The sequence below is a fragment of the Halichoerus grypus genome, chromosome 10 (assembly GCF_964656455.1).
Source record: "Halichoerus grypus chromosome 10, mHalGry1.hap1.1, whole genome shotgun sequence".
NCBI lineage: Eukaryota > Metazoa > Chordata > Mammalia > Carnivora > Phocidae > Halichoerus > Halichoerus grypus.
Genome location: NC_135721.1, coordinates 71,949,446 through 71,969,956, shown reverse-complemented (window position 1 = coordinate 71,969,956; position 20,511 = coordinate 71,949,446). Strand labels below are relative to the sequence as shown.

General features: G+C 51.7%; 1 protein-coding gene across 1 annotated transcript in view; it reads left to right on the top strand.

Moving 5' to 3' along the window:
* Nucleotides 1–20,158, top strand: part of EPAS1 (endothelial PAS domain protein 1) — an 82,555-nt gene extending 62,397 nt beyond the window's left edge. The window contains exons 7-16 of the mRNA XM_036121685.2: nucleotides 5,183–5,289; nucleotides 10,626–10,773; nucleotides 11,452–11,666; nucleotides 12,991–13,172; nucleotides 13,632–13,742; nucleotides 15,133–15,623; nucleotides 16,355–16,481; nucleotides 16,745–16,862; nucleotides 17,181–17,348; nucleotides 17,890–20,158. Of these exons, the coding sequence (XP_035977578.1) occupies nucleotides 5,183–5,289; nucleotides 10,626–10,773; nucleotides 11,452–11,666; nucleotides 12,991–13,172; nucleotides 13,632–13,742; nucleotides 15,133–15,623; nucleotides 16,355–16,481; nucleotides 16,745–16,862; nucleotides 17,181–17,348; nucleotides 17,890–18,041 (1,819 nt within the window). The 3' untranslated portion in view covers nucleotides 18,042–20,158. The remainder of the gene's footprint in view (nucleotides 1–5,182; nucleotides 5,290–10,625; nucleotides 10,774–11,451; nucleotides 11,667–12,990; nucleotides 13,173–13,631; nucleotides 13,743–15,132; nucleotides 15,624–16,354; nucleotides 16,482–16,744; nucleotides 16,863–17,180; nucleotides 17,349–17,889) is intronic.
* The last annotated feature ends 353 nt before the right edge of the window (nucleotides 20,159–20,511 follow it).

Below are 20,511 nucleotides of genomic sequence, written 5' to 3'. Positions count from 1 at the left end.
TAAGTTAAGATGCCTGCGTTTCAAATTCTGTGGCTCAAATTTATGATGAATTATTATTCAAAGAAGTCGGGAAGAGTACAGATAATAGTGAGAGAAGAGTTGGGGATCATAAAGAGAAGTCCAGTGAAGAAAATTATAAGGAGCCATGAGTTGTACGATAAATACACATCAAAACACCTGGAAGGCAAGAGTTTTGAAATCTGAGAAGAAGATAGGCTAACTTCAGGCAAATTCATAGTAAAAGATTATACACTTTCATTGCATAAGGAGATACATTTAATAAATTATTTTTATTTTACCTTTTTTGTAGAGGATGGGTGTCATTTTAAAATTCAGAGTGATATTTCAGATTAATACATTACATGTACTTTTTTAGTTTCCTATATAGTATATTCTAAATACTTTTGCAGATCTACACATTATTAGCCTTTCTTCACACGTCTTATATGAGAAGGTATAGTGAATTTCTCTAGATCCTTGAGTTAGAAGAAACTTTAAGTGCTCTCCTTGTGCATCTGTGTCTCCTCCAAATGCCAGTGTTCTGAAATCAACCCAGAGTTTGAGCACATATATAAGAAATGGTTACATACTATCCTGTCTAGTCTGCTCCAAATACTCCTGGAAGAGGCAGCTCTACAAATTCTCTTTGCAATTTATTTCAAGGTTTAATCGACCTCATAATTCAAAAATTATTCCTTCTACATGATCTGCTCCACTCTTGCTACAGTTCAAGGCAACCTTCTGCTTCCTGAATGTGGGTCTCAAGGTGGTAGAGGGCAGCTGTGGCATTTGGTGGCACTCAGAGCAGGGTCGGTCCCGGATTGAGCCAGGGCAGTCTTCCTGGGTATAAAGTACCTGTGACACCTGTAACACATCACCCCAACAAGTTGAACATGGATTGCCCCTGAACCACAGAGCTGGTTTTATAGACTTCATGTACCCACATGACATGTGAAGAAAACGCAGGGCTTATAGCAGAAAGCCTTGAAATCTGAGTGAGTGACTAGTCTGGATATGATTAAGGAGATGCTGTGCCAAGGCTCATAAGCACCTATAGAAACCAAAATGAGGTGCATCAGGTTGTTGCCCGGGAGAGACCATCACCAGAAGAGTGGAAGGAAAGAAAGCAGACTTTCATATAAGCACAGTGTATTAGCAAATGCATTCTTTGGAAAACAGGTGGTTACAAAGTCCTTAAAACTTGTATCCTCTTAAAGAGTTTAAAGTACTCTTCTAGCCATCTTGTTGACGTGATGAATTGACGTAGCAAATCCTTCACGGGTGTCGGGAGCAGGGGTAAAAGCCTCGGCCAGACCTTGCTTGACTGTAGGCAGTGGTGGTGGCAGTCCGCGCACGCGGCGGCCAGGGCCCACGTGCACCTGCGCCTTGGTGCTCTCCCGGGAAGAGCGGCGAGCCGTCTTAGCTAGGCCTTTGCTGGACTCCCACTGCCGCTTGAGGCAAGGGCATGGACACTGTAGCCAAGAGAACCGTTTCCTTCCTGGCATTCGGGCACAGGGAATCCATGCTGAAAAGAGCCTCTGAGCACCTAACGGTAAAGAACAGTTGCAGGACGATAAGTAACTATCATTTTACGTTAGGAGGACATCTCGAATTCTCAAGTCCAAAGCCCGGCGGTCTGACCCGCTTATTTACTCGGCGTAACACTTCAGAATATAATGACCCTTTTCCTCTGTATCTTCTGTTCTCTTCCTCTTTCGTCTCTCTCGACCTCCTACAGCTGCCCGTCGGTGTCTACATCTCTCTCCTCACCTCGTCCTTGATCTCTTTCTTCTTCCACTTCACTGTTCAAGAGTGACCTCTATTCTTGCTTCTGAAATCTGGTAAATGAAGCCCTTTTAACATTTCCCACTTCTCGAAAACAGAACAGCCCTACTGAGTTGACTTTAAATTTATGGGTGACCCCAGACTGATTTTTTTTTTCCAGTGACTCAGGGCTCTTAATTAGAAAGAAAGAAAGAAAAATTCCCTGCCCCTGATGGAAAGAGCAGATGAAACTGTTATCACAGCCCAGCTCCGCAGGCTTCTCTGGGACCCGGGGAAATTAGCAGGGAAGGCCCTTGTGTGCTGTAGGAGCTGACCCTATAAACAAGCCGGGTTCATTAGCCTCCCAACTGGCGTCTGCATGCCTGCAGATGGAGGCGAATGACCATTAGCTTCAAGTTGGGGTTTCCTGGCTTTGTGAAGTTTGACAACTCGAACGTTCTTCAATTGTGTTTGGGGTATGTGTATTTCCCAGTTTTTATAGTAGTCTGTTTAAAGGAATGAAGAAGGAGACATTAAATATTTATTTTAGTTGACAAGATAAATGAAGGCCACTCCTGGGAAGCGAGCTGGCGATTCTGAAATCTAGGTTTGTTTGTGCACTTCCAAAACATGCCCATTGTGTGCCTTTGAATGCTTGGTACAGTAATTAGATTTTAAAAATGTTTTATTATGAGGCTGATTATAATAAACATTTACTTTGAACATTTTAAAGATTCTAATCTTGAAAGAAAAGTTCATTGCTTCAGGGAGTGGTACCATATCTTTTCCAGAATAGCCTCACTCTGGAGGGTCTCTAGAAAATTCTAGCCCTGCCCAGGAACAGAAGCAATGTATCTGGCAAATCATCAAGCCTGTTAATGGCCAGCTCACTGTCAGCAGGCCCCGCTGGTACAATTTCTCTTCCCAGGCTTAAGCTCAAAAGGCACTGGACCGGACAGGAAAGCTGTTTGGTTTCAGAGAAGGAAGGGCCAGCACTGTTCTACCGTCTTCTTACTCTGCCCCAGTCTCCACCTCGCTAAGGTGCCGCTGGGCACCAGCCCCAGGATCAGGCTGCCAAGGAACATGAGTTCAGAGACCTCTCTGCTCTGGGCCAGGTGAGGGGACAGATCCTCCTGGTCTGAGACCAGCCTGCTGGAGCAAGCAAACTACTGGAATCTCGCTGGAAGTCTCCACCAGGCTGAATCAGCTGAGGTCTAAGCAGCTCAGCCCGTTTGGGCTGCCCCTTGTCTGACAAAGTCTTTCACCCCTAAGTTTCACTGAGGCAGAGAATTTTTCTCTTCTCTGACCACGCCAACACCAGGCATAACCTCCAGGATGAAGAAAGGATGGATTGAATATCGCGAAGGGTCCCGCTGAGAGCTGTGTGCATGAGTGTGTGTGTGTGTGTATGTATGTGTATGCGTGTGTGTGCACGTGCGCACTGACATGCATTAACAGTTAATCACGTTCTAGGAGAGAAAGTAAAGTTTTATTGCCCAGATCCCTTAGCAGTGCTGGGGGAGGCAGGGCTCTGGTTGTACCTTGGGTCCTAAGAGAGACTAGATCTACCAGTCAGCCACTCAGGTATTTACTGAGTACCCCTTGTAGGGAAGGCCAAAGAAGGAAGTGGTCCCTGAGTTCAGGGGTTGGCAGCTGAGGATGTGGGTAATTCTCTGTGACGTGGGTTTGCCTATTAGGGCTTCATGAGAGGGAGACGTCACTGAGGGCTGGCGGAATGAGAGGGCTCCGTGGAGAGGGTCAGGCCATGAGCTAGCTTTGTAGTCATTAGGGCTTGGAGAAGAGGGGTGAAGAGACAATGTCAATGCTCTGCAGCAAGAATGGGTTTGCCAGGTGTGGGGAACTTCGAGGGGAGCGGTCTGCCAGGGCACAGGATGTAAGACACGCTGCAGGCTAGCCAAAATCACAGTGCGTGGAAATTGGAGACCAGATTCCAGAGGGTCCTGGAAGCTAGGTGGACTGTATTTACTCTGGATCATGGTAACGATAGTGGTCGATAGCAGTTGGTAATAGGGAAAGCTGTAGATGCTTAAACGGGGTGGGGCAATAGGGAAATAGGATTTCCATCCTATTTTAGGATGATTTATTCTGGCAGACATATGCAGAGGTCCTTTGGAGCGGAGAGAAAATAGGGACAGGAAACCAAGGAGCCCCTGCTTCTGCTCTCTGCTTTTGCTTTCCCTTCTGTGTTGTTAATTTCCATCGTGGATAAATGACAGGGCTGGACTCAGAAGTCATACATTCTGAAATAGAGCTCATAATCATAAGAGTATAGCAACACTTGTGACTGGTGGTAGGCCAAGTAAACAAGACAATGAGCCCATTAGAAAAACTGCAGGAGACAGCAAAGCTTACAAGACATTTAGGTGTGATGTGGGAAAGTGGCTAATCGGGTGGTTCTTGGGTGGGGCTTCTTTTAATGATTCTGATACAGAGCAAAGAGTCCTAAGTGTTAAGTGATCCTTCATGGTTCTCCACATTTGTCTGTTTTCTGTCCGCTTCCTATGAAACCTAGACACGTTATAAGAAGAAGAAAGGGACATTTGGGACGGCCGGGCCCTATCGTTTCAGAGCTGCCCATTTATCGGAGTGTAATGAGGAAGCACATTTCTAATACCTTGATTTTATATTTCTTCCTCTCAGCACTTCCTCCCCACCCCCTTTCCTTGAAATGGGGAGGGGCAGGTAAAATACCATGGAAGGCAAGCCCACTGTGCAAGAAGTACCTGAGGTCACCAGGCAGGACCTGAGGAAAAGTACTCAGAGGAGTGAAGATCAAACAGACAGGGCGGGCTCTCCTGCCCGGGGCTCCTCCTCACTCGCTGCTTATCACACAAAGGTCGTCTCGACACTCCTCCCCACAGAGACCACACCATTTTCACTTTTCATTTGTATCCCCCAGTAGTAACATAAGCTTGGTCTGGTGATCTAGAACTCTGGTTTTCATTCTTGTTCCGTCCCGGGACATTTGTGTGGACATCAAGGGGATTGTCTGCTCTCCCTGGATCTCCCTCTTCGACAAAAACCAGGGGGTGGAGGGTGTGAGAGACCCTTCCAGGGGTTGTTGGGAGACTGGGTGTATGTGTATATTGGAGGTGGGGGATAGGGAATCCCCTGACTCTCCAAACACGATTTCAGGAAGTGCAGGAAGAGTAGGGCTTGGGTGGAGCCACAGTTGCAGGTTGACCACCATGTTTTTTTAACCTGGATGAATGGGATGACCAGGAAGCCTGGAGTGTTTTCATCTGAATGCATGCATTTCCCTGCACAAGAGGACACCTTCTGGATTTAGCTCCTTGAGTCCCTGCCCACATTCATATAGTCTCTCTTCCCACACGGTTGGGTTTTTTTGTTGTTGTTTATTTGTTGTTTTTTTGTTATTTGTTTTTTTTTAATTCAGAATCACAGAACTAGTTGGTTACCACCCTGAGGAGCTGCTTGGCCGCTCAGCCTATGAGTTTTACCATGCTTTGGACTCAGAGAACATGACCAAAAGTCACCAGAACCGTAAGTTCCTGGAGCACCCTGTATCTGTGGCTCCCTTGTATCTGTGGAATATGGCCTTGAGTGAGGTGTGACCAGTGAGACCAGAGAAGACCTGCGTCCCTCCTTCACAGAGCCACCATCTTGTGTGGCAGACAAGACCTGTGCCCTCAGGATGGTTAGAGATCCGAGGCAGCCACCAGCCCAGATGACAACTTCACGCAAATTAGGAAAAGGGCCCCTTCCTCTGAGGGCACACACCCATACCACGGCCCGCAGCTTAGACAGTGGAAGGTGGGCTGAATCTCAGTCCCCACATTCCATCTCCACCCAGCGCCCCGTGCGGCCAGCAGTTGGCACAACCCTGTAGGACAGCCCTGTAGAGAGCAACGCAAGAGGACACATAGTCAGCTGGGTTGTGGGCTATAGAAGCAGGTACAGCCGAGAAGAGGAGACCTGGGAGAGTTCAGGAAAGGAAAGCACAGAGCCCTTGAGTTGGACCTTGAAGGATGGGGGAGGGTGGGGCTCAACCCGTGAAAGTAGAAGGGCAGCAGCTTCACAGATGTGTTGAGGTAGGCCCCGGTTCTCCAGCGGCTCACTTGCTGGGTCAGAGAACTCAGTCCGAGGCTGTCCAGGCAAACCAGCGGTGACACATGGACACTGTGCTTTGCAACTTTTGAAAGAAAACCTGAGTTATGAAAGGATCCTGGAACAGCACTGTCCGATAGAACTTTCTTTCTTTCTTTTTTTTTTTTTTTTTAAAGATTTTATTTATTTATCTGACAGAGAGAGAGAGAACAAGTAGGCAGAGAGACAGGCAGAGGGAGAGGGAGAAGCAGGCTGCCCGCTGAGCAGGGAGCCCGATGCGGGGCTCGATCCCAGGACCCTGGGATCATGACCTGAGCCGAAGGCAGCCACTTAACCAGCTGAGCCACCCAGGCGCCCCTGTCCAATAGAACTTTCTGCAAGGGAGATGTTCTACATCTGCGTAGTCCACATGAAATGTCTAGTGCACCTGAGGAACTGAATTTTTAAAAACTTAATTTTGCTTAAATTTAAATTGCCACCCTTGGCTAGTGGCTACCCCACAGGACAGGGCAATTCTAGTGCCTTCACTTGGCCATATTCCCAATGCAGCCTTCCTGTTTGCAGGCGATCCAAGACATCCTTGAGTCCATGCCGCCCGTCAACATGCAAGGACCCTGGGTCGATAGCCCTATACTTGGCCCACTGGGGGACATAGAAATTTATAGGATTGCTCCCCAACGGAAGGAGGAGGAGGGTTGTGAACTCTGTGGGAGCAGGTGGCTCATCTCTCTAGCCTCAGTATCTAGCATAGCGTTTGATAAAATGTGGGCACTAAGTCCGCAGTAAACCCAAGGGCAACACACATATCTGGGAAAGAATGCTTCAAAATAAGTGCTGACAGTGGTGGAGACAGAGGTGCCGAGAAGATTGTAGGAGGATTAAAAATGGGTAAGGTAAGTCTAACAAGCTTGCCGGTGGCCCTGCTGGTCTTGGGCCCCCAGGATTAGCTGTGGCTTGGAGTGGCAGTGGAGAAAATGGAGATGCTGCTCTCTGTCCACCGTTTCTAAATCCATCGTCTATCCTAAGGTTAGGACAGCTGAGTTCAGAGCAGCCAACAGATTAGCAACCCCGTAAACTGTATGTGAGCGCAGTTCATATCCTCTGATGGAGTGAGAATCTTCTCTTTCTAATTTCTCTGCTTTTTCCTCGCGGCTTTGGGGTTTGAGCTGACAGTACAAGAGGGCCCCTTATGATATCTCAGAGAAGTGTTGGCAAAAAACCAACCAACCAACCAGCCTAGATTCAGCCCCATTCGGGGACCCAGAGAATGAGGGAGGGAGGTGAAGTGCCTTTGTGTGCCCGTGGATGTGACCCAGCCCTAGCCTGCCCCAGCTTTGAAACTGTGGGATGTGGTGCCAGCTTTCATGCTGGGATTCCCCATGCTTTTCTGTTACTCGGTAGTTCTTGCTCCCAAAGTCATCCCAACACTGTGACTCTGGGACCTGGGCTCTGGCCCAGCTGACCCACGGATTTCCCAGGGCCTGGCTTTCTGGGCCTTTCCTCCTTTACATGTAAAATTGGGAAAAGTCCAGCTTTTTTCCTCAGCCAAGGGTGAAGTCAAAGCAGGGGACAATAGTAAAAGTTTCTGGGAATTCCTGGAGGACAGTATTATACTCTGTCTTCTGGGGTAGAAGGGCTGAGGAAACTGCTTTCAAAAGGAACAAAAATGATGACTTCTCACTGGGCATAGAAAAAGGATTTTCTCCTCCTCCTTAAAAATCTTTGACCCCTAAAACAGAGCTGGGATAAAAATTTGTCATATCAGTTTCCTGCTGACTCCAGGGGGAAATATGGTGCTTTTTATTGAATCCATATATTGAAGCATTAGGCACACTTAAAGGTAATTCACACCCGAAGAGAAATCACAGGCTCTCTTCTTCCCCTGATGGAGCCAAGTAAAGCTGCCCTGAGCTCAGCGGCCTCATACCCAGCCAGCAAACCCAAATCCAGCAAAGGGAAGTCTGTGTGGGTTGGAAATTGGGTTAATGCCAGCTAAAACAGAAGCATCTATTTCTGTCTCTCCACCTGTGTGTGTGTGTGTGTGTGTGTGTGTGTGTGTGTGTGTGTTGCTGGGTTTGTGCAAATAAAGTTGTACCACAGACTCACACTAATGCGGCGGGATAATTGGAGGCCCAACTTGGAGGCTAGTTCAGGTTTATACACCAGCATCCTGAGTTTCCACACGAATGTGTGTTTTAGCCTGTGAACGTTTACTGTCGAAATGAGTGGGGAAGCTCTGTCCTCCAACCAGATTTAGATAATTGAAAGCCATCATTTCCAAATGGATTAGTAATTTATACATCGTTACTGTCGGGGGTAGGGGCTGGGGAGAGTTGGGGGGGGCGGTTTCTCTTTGTTGTGTGAGGACATTATGTGCTCTTAGGAAAACAAGATTAAAGGCCATAAACGGCCTATCTGCCAAGGAGCAGGCCCCTCACCAAGGCTGGCATTAATGAACAGATGGTTAGAAAGCAGACGTAATTATATTGTACTGTCAGAGCAGGCCCTCGCCTGCAATCACTAGAAATGCAGTTAAGACCTTTGCTCGCTGTACTGCTTAATCAAAAAGAATAAGAGCCCTGAACTTTGTCTGCATTAAGATCCGTCTAAATAAGTTAATTCCAGGCACTTGAAATTGTGCAAAAATTGTTTCTCTGCAGCAAGGGGGCCTCAGTGGGGCACCTCCCCCCAGGGAGGACAGCAGTGATTTCTTTGGCCGAGGGGCCCATGACAATGCAGGACCACAGACACAGCAAATCGAGGCTTCCCAGTGAATGGCGGCCTGGGGGTCGTAGCCAGAGAGTGCGGGGCTGGGAGTGCCATTGTCCCACTCAGAGTGCGTCGCTCCTGTCCTGTGTCGTGTTAAGCAGGTCACAGTCCCCCTGGCCTTAGTTCCTTCATGTCCAAAGCAGGTGACATCTATCCTCTCTGCGGCCCAGTATTGTGTTCAGAAAGACTAGACTAGGGTGATACGCCACTTTGGAAAAGAACGTGGCAGCTTCTTACAAAGGAAGCATGTACTGAGCCGGTGATCTGGCCACCGTCCCCCTAGCTACACCCACAATATGTGTCCATACAAAGATGCGTACACCAATGTTTATAGCAGCGTTATTCGTAATAACCGAAAAAACTGAAAACAACTTAAACATCCATCTACAGGTGAATGGATAAACCAATTATGGTACCTCCATACAATGGAATACAACTCAGCAATAAAAAGGAACAAACCCCGAATACCTGCATCACCCTGAGGAATCTGGAAAACATGCTGAGTGAAAAGAAGCCAGACACAAAAGAGTACATGCTCTTGTATGAGTCCACTTATATGCAGATGGAGAGAAGAGCAACATATAGTGACAGAAACCAGATCAGGGGTAGCCTGGGACCAGGGGTGGCGATGGGGATGACCTGGCAGGAGGCCTAAGGAATTCGGAGGTGGCGGACTGATGGGAAAGTTGTTTACCTTTGTGGTGACAGTCGCATATACATTTGTCAAAACTCGTTGGACTGTGTCCTTAAAGTAGTTGCATTTTTAAATTGAAGGTAAACTAAACCTCACTGAAGTTGATTTTAAAAATGAAAACCAAACCACGAAAGCTTAGATTGGGAGTCTCACATTTAGACTGTGATCCTGTCTACTGTTTCCACTGAGGGGCCCTTTCAGCAAATTACCCGGGAGTTCTCAGCCTCAGTGTCTTCAGATGTAAAACATGGAATCGTGATAGACACCTCATGGTGTCATAGCGAATTACACGAGCTGATGGTAACACTGATCCTTACGGACGACTTATGTGCCAGGCAGTTCTAATTGCTTTGCAGCAATGAGTTCATCTTGAGGCAGTTTTGAACCCTGCAAAGCACTGCACACAAGTAAGTTACTACTTCCTGCACCTTGGAGGTAGGTGCTTGTTCCATTTTTGAAGTGGGTAAAATGTGCCCAGAAGAACATAAAGGTAAAGGACCACAAGCGGCCTTAGTAGGAACCAAGCTGCCCTCCTCAGCCTCGCAAGCCTGGTGAATGGGGAGGTGGCCCCCGAGCCTACCGGGAGAACGGAGTGCAATTCTCCGTGTTTACCGAGAATCTGGATATTCTCCCGTGGGGCCCCTCGCAACGTTCTCTACAGTCCCGGGTAAGAGGTGGCTTTTCCTATACAGCATTTGTCCAGGACGTTCAGTCCGCATTTCTGCACCTGATCAGCGAGCCAGGCAGATGTGGTCCTCAGTGTGAACAGCTGTCGTATGCCGGCTAGCTAATAAGGAGCATTATCATCATTACTATTATTTTTATCCGCACCTCGTTTTGCAGAGGAGGAAACCAAAACTAAGAGGGACTGTGCTTTTCCCAGAGTCCCCATGCTAGCAAGATTTCCTAATGCTTCCATCATGCCTCTTCCAGTTCTCTGTGATTTGAGGAGTTCGGAGGTAGGATTCTGAAGAATGAATTCCCAAGGAATGAAAGTAGATGGACAGTTTGGAAAACTACCAGAAATTCTAACATTAGTAGACTTTAATTTAAGGAGATTTATTGATTCCTTTTTAATGGGAGCAGATGAAGCCTTCTGGACTGGGCAATGTGGGACACCTTCCCAGTGCTTTCTTACAGTAAAAGAAATGTTAAATGAGCATTTAGAATAATCTGGAAGAGGAAAGAAGTCATGAGGAGGTCCTTGTGTCCTGGTGCCCGGTCTTGTCTGTTTCCCCGTAGACCGCCCTCCCCATGAGGTCTCGCTCCCCAGCCTCCCTGACCTCAGGCTCCGTTTCTCCTCCCCTAGTGTGCACCAAAGGGCAGGTGGTGAGCGGCCAGTACCGGATGCTTGCGAAGCACGGGGGCTACGTATGGCTGGAGACCCAGGGGACAGTCATCTACAACCCTCGCAACCTGCAGCCCCAGTGCATCATGTGCGTGAACTACGTCCTGAGGTAAGCATGTGAGGGCCGCAGGGCGGGGTGTGCAGGATGCCTGAGCTCCCCAGACTGAGGGCAGCAGGCTGAGGGAACGCACACCTGCCCGAACCCCGGCACTGCGTCTTGCGAGCTCTTTGTGCCAGTCCTTAGGACCTACAGGATTTTCATGGCTGTCTCGGGAACTGTAGGACACCTGGGGTTGCCCCTTCCTGGTGATTTTTTTTTTTTTTGTCTGTGTCTCTCTCTCCCCCCGCCCCCATCTGTCATCTGTGTCATGCCTCTGACCCACGTGGGGAGGCAGATAGCATAGTTGCCACTAATGAGTATCTTCTGAACGGGGAACAAGGAAAGAGATACTGCTTGGGCTTCCTGGGAGAAGATGTAACAGCTTCACTCCATAGTGCCTGGGGAGAAAGTTGGAGATGGTCACCGCTAGAGTAAAACGAAAACCTAGCCCTCACACCCACATACACACTGCACGCCCAGAGACATCCATATCCGGAGGGCATGCTCGGGCTTGCTGCCTCCATGATTCCAAACCTCACTGTGTGGTTCTTTACAAAGTGCTGGCACGGCGTCCACACCTCTGTTTTCGCCTGAGAGGGTTAGCTATCTGGCTTTCCATGTGTCCGGGGGTATGACAGGATTTTGCTAGAAAATGTGGAAGGTCTGAAGCACCTCTCGTCCCATCAGTGAGATCGAGAAGAACGACGTGGTGTTCTCCATGGACCAGACGGAGTCCCTGTTCAAGCCCCACCTGATGGCCATGAACAGCGTCTTTGACAGCAGTGGGGAGGTGGTAGTGTCTGACAAGAGTAACTACCTGTTCACCAAGCTGAAGGAGGAGCCCGAGGAGCTAGCCCAGCTGGCGCCCACTGCGGGAGATGTCATCGTTTCTCTGGATTTCGGTGGGTGCTTCTGAGCTGAACAGGGGCCTGCTCAGCCCTCTCTGGGTGGGGAGGAGGTTCTTACTGTAACAGGCCTCCCTGGCTTAGGGCTTCCTCAACCCCTGCCCCTTCCCTGGCCCTGTGAATCCTCTGTCGGAGGCCAGACTCTGTGCTGAGTGCCATCTGGCGCGGAGTAAGAGGGTCCTACTTCGGACTCTGCAAAGTGCCAAACGGGCGGGGGTTTTGGGGGCTCTCTCCTGAGGAGCCAGCAGATTCTGCAGCACAGGCGGGGGGAGTCTGACATGAGGGAGGGGGCAACAGGAGAGATGCTCTGAGGCCGCTGCCGTGTTTTCACAGAGAGGGTGGCTCTCCCCCTGGGCCTTAAAGGACAGATTGCTCGTTTAGGGAGAGGGCCAGGCTGAAATGGTAGGAGAAATAATTCCAGAAAAGTGGAGGGAGAAAAGATGCTGGCCCAGGATGAAGCCTTTATGTGCACTATTTCTTTAAAATGCTGGCCTGTCCACGGGGTGCCTGGGCGACTCAGTTGGTGAAGGATCCGACTCTTGATTTCGGGTCAGGTCATGATCTCAGGGGTCGTGAGATCAAGCCCCATGTTGGGCTCGGTGCTGGGCGTGGAGTCTGCTGGAGATTCTCTCTCCCTCGCCCTCTGCCCCTCCCCCCACCCTGTGCACGCGCTCTCTAAAAAATTAAAATGTTGGCATGTCCAGATGTGTGGCCCCAGGCAGAGTTTTTGGCCCTGTCCCCCTCCCATGCTGGAAACACCTTCGATGCGTACCTGGGAAGCCCCTTGTTCCCAGGTTGTGACCCCCATCACCCTCCCCAGCCTCCCGTGCCTGCCCCAGGGCTAGCAGCACCTCCCCCTGCTCACCCTACACTGGCTTGGCCTCTTTGGAAGTGCTCTGGAGAGGCCACGCAGGGATCGTGACTTCAGAAACCGTAAAGGGCAGTGGCCCCGGGACGCGAAGTCTTGCAGTGGCCCCGGGACGCGAAGTCTTGCAGTGGCCCTGTGTTGTGGCAGGACTGAGGAACTCTTACAACCTCCTCCTCGGGGACATTCCCGACCCCTTGTCAAGGAGGTGGGCCCTAGTGCCTGTAGTCTCTGACAAGGAAATGCTCCAGAAGGGCGCTCCCTTCCAAGGAAGGCAGTTCGTTGCCTCACAGTCCCGGTTCGGGGCCCGTAGTTGCAGCGGGGCCTTGGAGACTGAAAGCCCCAGGCATGCTTTCCGACCCTCTGAGGACCTTCCGTGCACCCTCTGGGCTTTCTGTGCCCGGGGGTAAGGCCAGGGGTTGTGGGTGGTAACCAGCCAGGCCCTTGTCTCCACAGGGAGCCAGAGCTTCGAGGAAGCCTCATCCTACGGCAGCACCCTGCTGCCCCCAAGCCAGCCGTGGCCCAGAGAGCCGAGGAGCCAGAGCGAGCCAGGGAGCCTGCCCGCCTTCACCGTGCCCCAAGCGGCGGCCTCCGGGAGCGCCACCCCAAGTGCTAGCAGCAGCAGCAGCTGCTCCACGGTGAGCACCCCGCCTTGGGGTGCGGACATGGAAAGGGTGGGCTGCCCCTTTTGGCTGCTGCAGGATGGCCGAGTAGACGGCCCACCTAGGAATATGGCCCAGAGTCCCCTAGGCGCGTGGGGACACTTATTGCCCGCTGTTCCAGCTGGGTGCTCTGTGTGCACCCCCATCTAAATGCTAAGTTCCTTGAAGGTGGGGGCTGAGTGGCACACAGCTTTGAGCCCGTAGCTCAGGCACCGGGCAGGGCCGTCACCATCCTGCCCGGAGCAGAGAGCTATATGGTTTCTGGAGCCCCGCCGGCCACGGCCTTCTCGTAAGGAGGGGTCCCTGTCCACATACTTGTGTCTCAGACTGGGGATGAATCTGGGAGTCTAGGAATGTACTGCTCCTTTCACCTTGGACTTCTGGTGAGAGCAGTGCCCTCCTCTTGACTTAGTCACTCTCCTTCCTGGCCCCCAGCCCAGCAGCCCCGGAGACTATTACACATCCCTGAATGATGATCTGAAGATTGAAGTGATCGAGAAGCTCTTCACCATGGATACAGAGGCAAAGGACCAGGGCGGCACCCAGGTAGACGGGCCGTGCCTGCCCGCTGGTGGGTGGTGAAGGCTCACACCCGATCTTGCAGCTGCATCCCTTTGTTGCAGAGACCAGTGGGGGCACTTGGCCAAGGTCCTGATCTTACATGGGAAGTGGAGCCTGGGCTAGTCCCCTTCTCCCACCTCAGTCCTCTGCTTTGCAGGCCCCATCCAGCTCGTGCACTCTTTACTGAGGCCAGGTTTTCATGTGCACCAAGAAAGCAAACTACCTGATCCTTTCTTAAAGAAGCCCTATGTTTAAAGAGGAGATCCAGAATTGTGAGAAGTTTATAAACCACAAGGGACAATTACTCTCCTCACAAACACATTCATCTTAGGATTCTGAAATAACAACTTCTATTTTAAATGCATCTTAGAAGGATCTCTGACAGATTTTCATTTACACACAACTTTTCAGGGATGCACATGGGCAGTGTCCTTGAAAGGGACTGGTGTTCCTGAAAAATTACAAAAACAGGGACGAAGTGGGTGGATGTTTAAGGCCCCCTTTGTCTTAGTTCCAGTTCTTCTAACAAATCCCCTTGCTGCTCAGCCGGTCTCTTCGTCCTGCCTGGTGCAAACTTCCACAATTCGGCACAACTTCCCTACTTGAACCCTTCCTGCTCTCTCCTCGGAACTCCTGAGGGGTCCGTTACTCAGGACTTGATTCTGTCTGCTTCTCTTCTTCCACGGTGCCATGCAGCGCATCATCACTAAGCTGCACACCGCCCCCCACCCCCGCGCCACCAGCGAGGGCATCATTTTTGCCGTGGGCTTTTGGGTACACCCCGTAGTGCCCGTCAGGACACTGGGAGCTTAAGCACGATGCCCGAGAACTTTTGTGAAAGGCTCTCTGCCAGCAGGGCGCTCTTACTCTACAAGCAGGCCACAGACGAAGCCGGGGTGCGCACTTTGTGCTCACGCCTGTGCAGGAGAGGAGGACAGAGCTGTCCCTGGCTCCCCACGAGCCACTGTGTACACCACGGGCCTCAGGGGCAGCCTCACTGGGGCCACAGGAGAGAGGGTGGGGTTTGGACAGGAGACAGGAGAGAGGAGGGCGTTTCAGGTGGGGTGAGGCAGGGTCACCCATGCGGAACGTGCAGGGACCACCGAGTGGAGCGTGGAGATCTGGGGCACACACTGAAGGGGGCGCAAACCCCTGGAAAGGCTAGCATCCCAGGCCAAGAGACAAATCTGAGTTTTCTGTTGGTGGGCCACAGGGATCAAAGGCTGTGCTAGAGCAAGGGAGGGACACTGCTGAAGGGAAGGGGTGCAGGAGAGGGAGGGCACAGGCAGGGCTGCGAGGGATGGACGAGGGGCTGGAATAGCGTTCTCGAGGTGATGCCCACCTCACCGCGCCTTTGCCTCTGCTCTGTCCTCAGACGGACTTCAGTGAGCTGGACTTGGAGACCCTGGCACCTTACATCCCCATGGACGGTGAAGACTTCCAGCTCAGTCCCATCTGCCCCGAAGAGAGGCTCCTGCCGGAGAAGCCGCAGTCCACCCCCCAGCACTGCTTCAGCACCATGACGAACATCTTCCAGCCGCTGGCGCCGATGGCCTCCCATGGGCCCTTCCTCCTGGACAAGTACCAGCAGCAGCTGGGAAGCAAGAAGATAGAGCCTGAGCACCAGCCCATGTCCTCCATCTTCTTTGACGGCGGGAGTAAGGTGTCCCTGCCGCCGTGCTGTGGCCAAACCAGCACCCCTCTCTCCTCCATGGGAGGCAGATCCAACACCCAGTGGCCCCCTGACCCACCATTACATTTTGGGCCCACTAAGTGGCCTGCTGCAGATCAGCACCCGGAGTCCTTGGGGCCATCACTGTTGGGCGCCCCCCTCACCTCACCTCACCTCTCCATGTTCAAGAAAAGGTGAGCTTCCCTTGGCTGCGTCAGCAGAGGCGCCCACGGCAGGGGGTGGGGGGGAGCTCTGGGGCCCCAGAAAGGCTCCCTGTTCCTCCCCTGCCACAGCCTTCCCTGTGCCCTGAGGGTGGAGGCCTTGGGGGGAATCACCCCGAGGTATGTGAGGACACATTTCTGTCAGGCCGAGGCGGAGAGAAGGGGCCTGCTGAGGGCCTTGACCACCACCGTGTCTCCCTGCAGACCGGGGCTCATCAGCCGAGGCACAGATGCACACAAGCATTTGACTGACTCTTCTCTTAGTTCTCTGCGGGAACCCTGGTTGAGAAGAGCATAAACGGTGCCCTTCCTTCTCCCCTGCCTGTGGGCTGTACCCAGTGAGCCTCTCTGGGCTCCTCCCAGCTCCCCAGCAAGGCCCGTGTCAACCCGTGGGGCGCTCACTGGGCCGGGTCACGGTGGTTGATCTGGGGCTTCTCGCTCCCTGGGGCGCTTGCCCATCGTCACCGGGGAGCGACAGGGCAGAAGACTGAGATCTTCAAGCCCAGTGTCACCCACTGTGCAGCCACAGATGAGGCTGCCCGGATACAGCTGGGCGGGTGGGCAGACGTGGAGGGAGGTACAGGTCACGTGAACCGTCAGCATCTCAAGCCCACTGCCCCTCCTCTGGGACTCTGAGCCAGCACGGGCAAGGAGGGGTGTGGGGCCCCCAACTCCTTCACGGCTCCCTCTCTTGGGCTCGGCAGGTCTGCAAAGGGCTTTGGGCCCCAAGGTCCAGATGTGCTGAGCCCAGCCATGGTAGCCTTGGCCAACAAGCTGAAGCTGAAGCGACAGCGAGAATATGAGGAACAAGCCTTCCAAGACGTGAGCGGGGTGAGCCACCTGCCTGGTGCCGTCTGGGTTCCCTCCACGCCCCGGGGGGGTGCGGCTGGGTGTGGAGACAGGGCGGAGGGCGGAGGTCCGGCCAGCCCGGAAACTCTCGCAGTGGCTGTGAGGGCCCAGAGAGCCTGCCGGGGGCAGCGGGGAGAGGTGTGGATGGGGCCTTTCAGAGAGCACACCAGCCCCCGTGCAGGCCCACCCTACCCCCGACTTCGTTTGAGGACCTGGTTCTCTGGCCTTCTCCCCTCTACATCCAGGGCGATCCATCAGGCAGCAGCACTTCGCATCAGGTGTGGAAAAGGATGAAGAGCCTCAGGGGCAACGTGAACTGCCCTCTGATGCCCGACAAACTGCTGAGCGCAAACCTCCCCAGTGGTAAGCAGCAGCAGGCCCAGGCCTCCTGGGGGGCTGCGGGGACAGCATATGCAGGGGCCCCTCTGGGTTCCCCCACAGTCTCAGCGCCTGCCTCTCTGAGCCTTGGCCGAACAGGACAGGGTCCCATGCTGCCCCCCCCCCCCCCCGCCGGCACACACCCACCTCCCCCTTCGCACTAGGCTCAGATGATACAGTCAGGAAGTGCTGGGCACTCCAGTCCTGAGCACCTTTTGTGAAGGAAGGGGGCTTCGGGGGGTTTTCAGTCTCTCCCCTGCCTGGGCCTGGCACTGCCCTCACTTGCTGGCATTGGGCTTTCAGACGAGTTCACCCAAAATCCCATGAGGGGCCTCGGACAACCCCTGAGACACCTGCCACCACCACCCTCTGGTGGGACCCCTGGGGAGAACGCCAAGAGGGGGCTCCCCCCGCAGTGTTACGCCCCTCCGTACCAGGACTACAGCCTGCCATCGGCTCACAAGGTGTCAGGTGAGTGCGTTCGGGAACTGGAACCTCTGGGCAGCAGGGCTCAGCTCAGGACGAGGAGGGGACTGCCGCCCCAGAGGGCAGCTGCCTTTCCCAGAAGGAGTACAGCAGGGGCTGCATGCCATCTGCCCCCAGAGTTCTAGAAGGGACATCCAGGGCTCTTTGGACCGAAGAGTCCCCAAACCCATGTCTTCTGCTCAGGGTTTCAGGGTGCCATATTGCCTACTGCCTCCTTCACAGCAGGGGCATTGCTCTGCCTTCGGGCAGGAACTGAGCTGAGGACATGCACAGAGAATGCGCTGCCACGAGGTGGCCTGGAGAGTTCTGGGAGGGTTAGCCACCGGACGCCCCCCCCTTCTACCCTGGACTGCCTGTGTCTGTTCCCATCTTACAGATCCTAGATACCATCCCAGAAGGGTTGCTATTTGACACGAATATAATCGGTGGCTTGGGGGAAACATCCCAGAAGCCCTCTTATGAAGGAGACCCTTTTTGGAATGTTTGACTGAGAGCTTTAAACACACGGTACCAACCATTCTTTCAGGCATGGCCAGTCGGCTGCTCGGGCCCTCCTTTGAGCCCTACCTGCTGCCCGAATTGACCAGATATGACTGTGAGGTGAATGTTCCGGTGCCAGGAAGCTCCACGCTCCTGCAAGGAGGGGACCTCCTCAGAGCCCTGGACCAGGCCACCTGAGCCAGGGCTCCCCCCTGGGCGGGCCGCTCCCCCCGCGGCCCGCGCCGCCCTGCCAGCTTCACTCTCTACGTCTACTTTTGCAACTAGGTATCTCTAACACCAACACACTTTTTACAAGATGTACCTACCTGGCGAACCTGCCCACGTCACCAAGTAGTGGCCTTTTTCTAAAGATGCTCACTTTAGTAGCTGTATTTTTAAATACACCGTTTTCCCTGCTGCGTTTTATTCTGTCAATGAACATGTTCTTAAATTTTGTAAGATTTTTCTTTCCCCAACTTCGATTACTTCTAATTTATATTATTCATGGGTCCCTCTGTCTCGCTCTCTCACACACACAGTATCCATACTAACGAGTTTTGTGTTATGTCTGTTCTCTTGTCGGGAAAGCTTTGGCTTCATTTAACTAAAAAAAGGTTTTGTTGTTGTTGTTGTTGCCAAAGAGAAACAAAGTAATTTTGCTATCCAAGCTGGATTTTCGTGGCCTATTCCTCTCAAAGCCCTTCTCCTTTCTTTCTTAAAACTAATCACCCTATGGTAAATTTCCATCTTTTTTCTCTTTTTAAGCCTACCTTAGCTCTAATCTTGACACAACTTTTGGGAAAAAGAAATGTGAAGGGTGAACTCCAGCGTATGTGGTTGTCTGTGAAGGTTGCGCAATGTGGCTTTTCCCTCACTGTTTGGGGTTCTTCTCCCGCATTCGGTGGATTTGTTTGTTAATTATTATTCAAAAACATAACTGAGTTTTTTTTTTTTTAAAGAAAACTTATATCTGGGTTAATGTGTTTATCATATATATGGGTACTTTGTAATATCTAAAAACTTAGAAACGGAAATGGAATCCTGCTCACAAAATCACTTTAAGATATTTTTCATAAGGTGTTGGTTTTCTCTCTCCTGGTGTTGCCGACACTGCAATCGCTCGGCACTCCCCTGGGCCTGTCCTAGCTCTGCTCAAGGTCTCTCGCTGTTGGCTTTTTGCTCTGGGGATATGCCATGGGCCTGACAAACAATCCAAGACGTGGAATCATGAAGTGTTGGGAGCATTGCGAGCTGTCTTCTCATGTTCTATATGTATTATGTATGTATGTATGTATGTATATTATTATTGCTGCCAAGAGGGTCTGATGGCATGTTATGGGGTGAGGGTGGGGCGAATCTAAGGGAGGGGAAGTGCTTTAATTTTTCTTCAGATTTTGTTGCTAGCCCTTCAAGTGCACTGAGCTATGGGACTCCAAAGGTCTTTCACGTGGCACATTTGGATATTTCCAGAATTACCATGAGATGGTTTCAGTGGGAATTCAGGAAAGAAAGTGAGGATTCAGAAATGGTGCAGTGATCCAGCCCACGGTCCTCCCAGCTTACCAGCCCGGAGCACATGGAGCTGGCCTGAGGGTGCGGAAAGGGGGTGTAGCTGGTCCTGACCAGGCCCGCACCCCTTCCTCCGCCTGCTGTCAGGTGGCCCTGCCAGGAGCAGCAGGTAGACTTCCTGGTTGGCCCCTAGCCTCAGGCCTTCCCCAAGGTCTGTCACCTGAAGTGACTTACACAGGTAGGAAGCACTGAAAATCAAGTGTTCTCAGAGCACTTTATAACCCACTGGTTAAGAGGGACAATACCTTTTGGTTTTTAATTACCAATCACATGGAACTCTTCTGTCCTGGGTACAATGAGGAAGTTTCTAGAAACACACACAAAGCACGGCAGGCCAAGAATTTGGTAAAGCTGGATGGACTTATTGCCAAAAACACAACAAAAACCTGAAGTTCAAAAGAAATCTAGGAGAAAAATGACCTGGTCACTGCCTTGACCACATCACACTGTAGCACCGCTTGGCCCCACGCACGGCGGCAGAACTTGAAGGGTTACTGACGTGTAAACGCTGGTGTTTGATTTCCTGTGTGTGTTGCCTCAGCATTAAGGGCATTTTACCCTTGCAGTTTTACTAAAACACTCTGAAAAATATTCCAAGCTTCATATTAACCTTACCTGTCAACGTAACGAGTTCATGAACATTACTGTATTGTCAAACTCCTACTGACAACATTACTATAGAGGAGCTTAACTTTATAAGGAAATGTATTTTGACACTGATATCTTATTAAAGTGTTCTGATCCTACCAGTGCTGGTGGCTCTTGTTTCGTGGAGACTGGTCACAGGCTACACCGACGTAAAGGAAAGCCTCTATTAAATAGTCCGCAGACAGCGCACGCGGACCCCGAGCTCTGTGAGGCAATGGAGGCCAGCCGACAGGAAGGACAGAGCAACATGAACGCTTGGGAACCTGCTCAAGACTGGGCGCCATTGTTGTATCAGCCATATTTCCGCCTAGTTTTCTGTCTGCCACTGGGCCCTTTCTCGTATCCTGGGGGGGTGTTGGTGGGGGGTGGTTACCCAAGGATAGAAGTCACGGTCGTGCTTTCAGAAGGCTACATGAAACAGCGTGAGAGCTGTGCTGGTCTACACGTAACC